General features: G+C 45.1%; 1 protein-coding gene across 1 annotated transcript in view; it reads right to left on the bottom strand.

Annotated features, from left to right (window-relative positions):
* Nucleotides 1-1,680: 1,680 nt before the first annotated feature.
* The window catches only part of NIFK (nucleolar protein interacting with the FHA domain of MKI67), a 9,597-nt gene continuing 5,092 nt past the window's right edge, over nt 1,681-6,185 (bottom strand). Inside the window, exons 2-5 of the mRNA XM_009327181.1 lie at nt 5,311-5,419; nt 4,318-4,529; nt 3,487-3,567; nt 1,681-2,236 (exon numbers count right to left, since the gene is read on the bottom strand). Coding sequence (XP_009325456.1) covers nt 2,060-2,236; nt 3,487-3,567; nt 4,318-4,529; nt 5,311-5,419 — 579 coding nt within the window. The 3' untranslated portion in view covers nt 1,681-2,059. The remainder of the gene's footprint in view (nt 2,237-3,486; nt 3,568-4,317; nt 4,530-5,310; nt 5,420-6,185) is intronic.

Raw genomic sequence — 6,185 nt, 5'->3', positions numbered from 1 at the left:
TTGAGGTGTAAACATTGTCTGTTTCACATCAAACAATGCACAGAGAAGAAAGCCTGCAGATGTACACAGCAACTACTGCTTGCTACTAAAAGGCAAGGACTGTCAGTGGCCATCGGGCTGGTCAACAGACTTCCCTAGCATGCCTAAGACAACAAGCATTTGATATAGAGACGCACTCATCCAAGTAGCTTCCCCGACAGTTTAGAGCGACAAAGGAGAATGATCTAATTTGAGTCACCGAGAGAATGTCATTACAATCACATGATTATTCAAGTGATCAGGCCAGATAGGACAGAACTAGCCAGGCCAATGGTTCAGATTTCTTCTCCTTCGCCAGGAGTCTGAGTCTTGAAATAGCCAAGGAATTAGTGTCAGCCACCTACCTGAGCAGCCGGTTATTATCACCTGGGCTTTCCTCGAAATCTTCTGCCAAGCCTGACCTACAGCCAACAGCAGTAGAGAGTGTTTCATCTCAGACAATAAAAGATCAAGGCTAAGTATGTGCCACAAAACCCAAACTGGAATTTCTGCAGGTCCCAGATTTGCAGTAAAATCCAAATTCTAATTGCATAGTCAAACTGCACCTTCAAACAGGACTGGATATCTGCAGTCACCTATGACAGGTTATGTTGGAACAAGAATAAATCTTGATGCACAACAAAAAGCTACACTCAATTCTCTGAACTCGTACTACTGGTGACAAAACCCTGCCCTCCCATTCCTGGTTCACCCACCCAGAGACTTATTACAATATCGCGGTGTTTATCATCCCCTGAAGCAGAAGATACTCTTTTTTCACGCAGGCAGTGAAACTAAAATACAGTGACAAGATGCTGCAGGGCCCAGAGGACAACAGAACTCCTAATACAACCCAGACTGCTCCTGCTTACTGATGCATTGTCTCAAAGAGCCTTGCTCACTCTGAGAACAGCTGTACATAAGCTAGTTGTCACCATTTGCTTCTCTCCACAGTTCAGCAAGAAGTCCCTCTAAAAGCAGCCACACTTTGCAGGTCCTTGGAACATTTTCCCAACCAGGCAACAGCACGTTTATAGCACACAAAACCCCAGAGAATTAGCAAGTTACCTTTGCTTGGTCAGCCCAGAGGTAAAGCAGTACACCAGTATGTGCACGCCTGGGACCTCTGCAGCGTGAAATACCTTTTACACAACTGCCTGAGGAATGAACGCGTAGCTGTGACTCTGGCTAAGCCACCAGCCAACAGAACAGTCACCCTACGTCCTCCACAGTAGGGTACACTCTCAAACACAAATCTTTTGCCTGCACAGGGAAAGGAATGGGAATCATGAATGCGAGTGACTTCAGCCATCTTCCTCTGTCTCTTACTACCTTCGTAATCCCAGCCCTTTCCAAGTCCTCCGCAACCACTCCACATCCTGGCAAAGGCCGTTTCCCAGGCACTGCTGAAAGCAGGGTTGAAAGGCACTGGCTTGCTCAGGCAGCATGGTATTCTGCCTCTGCCCCGGACAGTACAGGCAGATCTTGACTGATCACAAACAGGAGATGAAATTCAAGGTATTGAATTGAGGGAAAAAATCCCTCACCCTCTATTTGTGTAACTATGTGAGAACTCGCATGAAACACAGACATTCAGTTAAATGGAAGAACCATTACCAGGAGCCAACACAGTTGAAAAATGGTTGTTTTTTTTTTTAATAACCCGTCATTAATTATAAATGTAAGATACAGCCCACATCAGCAAGTTCTGAATGGACAGCCTCATATTTTCTTTCAAAACAGTGAGCGCTAGAGACAAGTTACAGAATTAACTGAAGGTTCTGGCACGACTGTAGGCGTGTCACAGCACGGCACTTGTGAGCACAAAGTCAAGAATTTATCTGCAAAGGCAGAGAAGACTGTAGGTCCCCTGATGGCTAAAACAGGAGGGGGAGGATTTGTGGATAGATTCCTTGCCTAGGAAAGACTGAAACAGACTAGTCAAGACAAACCGAGCCAGGGCAGCAGAACCACTAGAAGCTCCACCTCGCCAGTTTCTGAGTTGAGGAAAAACATGGCTACAGCCATCAAAATTTTAAGTCTATTTCTGTTTCTTTAGGTTTGGTCTTTTTCTTGGCTGCTTCTTCGGTCTCTGCACAGCATTCTTAACACTGGCAGGGGGCAGTCTGAGAGTTATTTCATTGTCCTCTGTGTCATCATCCACCTGAGCAGCTTTCCGGCGCTCGAGCACTGCTGGAGTACAGACTGGAGTAGGATCCTGAAAAGATCAGAAAAACACGATTCATTGCAAAGCATCTGCCAGAGAAAGTTTGTCACTGCCTCTGTGGTACCACAAGGCACCTCAGTCCAGCTCTCCTTCAGCGCTTCCACGTTAGGCAAAATTGTTTTCTTTTTATAACTAGCTATTTTTGTAGACAGTATTTCTTCAGACAAAAGTGTCATCTTCAAAAAAGTATATGTGAAAGGCAAATGTAAATTAATTCACATTTTCTAACATGTCATCATACACATTTGCCTTCTAAACTTTGTACTTCCTGACTCAAAGCACTAAGAAAACCAAGAGGAAAAGAAATGGGGAAGGGGGGAAAGTGTATTTGAGACTGGCATACAAAAATGCCACTTTCAAGCCCACAGGAGAGCTGAAACATCCCAGCTTCATTACCTCAGTAAGTTCTCAGAACTCAGTTGACTGAATGCGTGAGCTATCCTGTCTTCCTCACAACCAGCCCTGTCCCAAGTATCACAAGTAAATCCAGCAACATTAAAAAAATAAACAAAATCCAACTCACAACAGTGATGAAACAGAACAGAAATGTTAATACCCGACAGACTTTTCAGACTGTCAGAGCCCCAAATCTCAGTCCCGATGGCCTGAGCTTTCCTTTCACCCTACTGCTGGTTTTAGCTGGCATTAGTTTTCAAAATACTGGAATACCATGCCTGGAGAGCACGAGGGAGGAGGGAGCGCACAGTGTGTAAATGGGGACGCAGACAGCACTAGGCCGTGTTAATGGTTCAACTTCCTATTTGTCAAAACAGGCCGGTATTACAGTGTTACGCAGACCAAGAGCAGGATGCCAGCAAGGAGATCACTTCGTACCAGTGTAAAGCACGGATGTAGCTGGTGTACAGCTGACTGTCCCCAGCACCCTGCGTTTCTCCTGCCTCAAGTTAGCGCTGAAGAGCAGAGGCTGACAGCAGACACGCCGCTGCCTGGACGCACCTCGGGACAAGCACTGCTAGTTACAACATGCTGAGCAGAAGCCTTTGCTGCTCAATACTCCCACAGGAGAAAGAACGGAGAGGATCCAACCACCCTCCCCGGTTCAAGAGTGTTAATCCATCTCAAAGGAGCTACTTCCGGCACAAAAATCTCTCAAGCAAATACTATCCAGGTTTCCAGGTGTCGAAATTAATACGAAGAAACCAGTTGCAGACCTGAAACAACTGCCCCAGTGCGAATGGCGGAGCGTGGTGCTGGGTACCACCAGGACTGTTTGGTCTTACCTGGCTGCTCAAAGAAATGTTCAGTTTTGACTTCTTGGATATTTTAACTTTTTTTCTCTTTATGGAAAGCTCCTGTGCAGCCTAGGAAGCAAGACAGGTCAGGTGGATCACTACAGACTTCCTTGTGTGAAGATGCAAACAGTCACTTAACGGTCTATAGGTTTCTTTGCTTCATAACTACAAAATCTTTGCTACAGCAATTAGGTTTGAATTAATAAAATGACTTACAGTGCCACAGAGGCAATCCGGTTTGAACAAAACCACCCAAAGCAACGCAAGAAAAGCTGCTACTGTGCATTTTAAAAAAATACCACGTTAAACAGTATTGCTTAAAATTCAAGCACTTCACCCAAGCACTCTGCAAATGAGCAATACGCTCGGTCAGCTTAGGGAAGGTCTAGGGATGGAAGCTCTAGTCTTGGGACCTTACCTACTCTGCCAACGCCCCCCACAGGGCTTGGGACAAGCCCTGGCGCTCTTCTGTGATCTACGGACAAACACGAAAACCACAGGATATCCAACTGTTTATAGTAACAGAGACAAGGAACGTCTTCACTTCGCTGTTACTTATTTTCTTCTCTGAAGGTAGAGAGGTATACTTATATATATAATATATATATACACACACCCACCGGTATATATAGTACAACCTGGTAACTAATTAACGACACTAATTTCCAGGAGCTTCTATACAGTTCTTAATGCAAGTTAAGTCTCCCTGGTGCTCCAGCTCTTTTACCAGTTCCACACAAAACACATGATTTTCTTGTATTTAGCACAACTTTAGACATGTTTTGCATAAAACACTCGTCGAAACGATGCCAAACTTACAAATCCTGGGAAGTCATAATCGAGCCCCTTTTCAGCCAGCCTCTTCCGTAGAAGTTTCTCCTTTCGTAGCAGTCGCTTTGTCATCTTTGCCTTCTGAACGAGCGAACGTATCTTATTGTACCGCCTGACCGCTGGCTGAGAAGGCTTCAGAAATATTTTGTTACAGTTTTTGAAGAGGTTTTCATGGACCCTTTCAGGAGATATGAACTGACCTGTATCGTAAACATATGACACCAAGTTATAGCAGAGCTACCCTTCTCACCAACCGTGCTCACATAACGCTATCCAGTTCCCGTTATAACAACATTATCCACTGCTACGGCAGCGCAATCGTACAGCATTTTATGAACAGAGAAAACGGAAAGTAACGAAATACTCATTAGTAAGAGAAATGATAATGGATAATGGAAGAAAAGACCGCTTTTCCAGCTTCACCCAGAAAACAGTCAGAGAAACTTGTTTTTCCCAAGTTGATGCATATATAGCTCATAACCCTTTACAAAGCAAGTGTTGCTATCACCATGTCTGAGAAACTTGCTAATTTCATTAATCTTTTAATCAAAAAAACCCCTTACATCTAACTACAGAGATAGCAGCTGCAGCAGCTGCAAGAGTTACAGATGACAAAGAATTTCCACATTAAAGAAACCGTCTCCACAGCAAACCCCACCGCTCCCTGAGATTTCGTGTTACGCGATTACACGACGAGCATCATCAGCCTGGAGGTAAAAGCAGTAGTAGTGACCAAGAGGCTGCTGAGGATGTCCTTTACACATGAAGAAAAGGAAGAGAAGCTCAGCCCCACGGAAAATCCTTTTGGGACAAAACTTCATAAAACCCCCTAAGATTCTCCAAACAGTCCAAAAAAAAAAGAATTTCCTTTGCACTAGGCCGTATTAATGGTTCAACTTCCTGTTTGTCAAAGCAGGCCGGTATCACAGTGTAACGCAGACCGAGAGCAGGACGAGGACGTACCCTTCAGCTCATACTTACACTTGAGCAGTCTTTCAGAAAACAGGTAGTTGTTCATGGTGTCTGCAACAATCTTAGCCACGTCATCGGACTCAAACTCTATAAATCCGTAGCCTTTGCTAGCTCCAGTCTGCAAGCAACGACAGAAAGAAATCTGAAAGAATGCTTCGATACCGGGAGAACTACGGTAAAACTATTTTATGCTTCCAAAGTCGTAGCCCATGCTCAGCTAAACACAAGTAATTTCATAAAGTTCAGTGAAATCATGAAAAGCACCAGATTTAGTCCTCAACTGGTATGACGTTGTTCGTAAATAATAACTTGCATACGAAATAATGTCATATTTGCATATGAAACAAACTGCTCACCAATACCTATTTGTTAAAAAAAAAAAAGCTGCCCTGAATTGCTACCGTTCTGTTGTTGTTACCAAGCTTACATAGGGATGTTACAAGGCGATGATAACTCCAGAAATGAGAAGCTGTTAAATTCCTCGAGCATGAAGCAACGAGAAAGCTAAAACGGCGTCTCTTCCACGACATTTCACGTTCCACCTCGGGCTGGTGTATTCTGGCAACACTTCCGTGTAAGTGTATTTACTCACGGAGAAAAAGGGGCTACGGTAACCGTCGGTGAAACTGCCCACTCGCAGCCCCGGGACAGCGCCTCATCTCCTGCCCGTCAGCCCGATACTCGTTTTGGAAGCACTAAGACAAGCAATCAAGCACGGTGCCCCCCTCTGCCCACTCAGGAAACTGCAACGAAGTTTTCCACGCGGTGCGCGCCGAAGGCAGCGCACCGGGCAGGCGGGCACGGCCGCACGGAGCCGCCGAAGACACCTCGCGAAGGAGTTAACCCCGTCCGTTCACCGGATCGGCAGCCTCTGCGCGGAGGAC

This window comes from Pygoscelis adeliae, unplaced genomic scaffold, assembly GCF_000699105.1.
Source record: "Pygoscelis adeliae isolate BGI_AS28 unplaced genomic scaffold, ASM69910v1 Scaffold227, whole genome shotgun sequence".
In the NCBI taxonomy this organism is placed as follows: domain Eukaryota; kingdom Metazoa; phylum Chordata; class Aves; order Sphenisciformes; family Spheniscidae; genus Pygoscelis; species Pygoscelis adeliae.
Note: the sequence above shows the minus strand (reverse complement) of the source record. Positions and strands in the feature narration are given on the sequence as shown.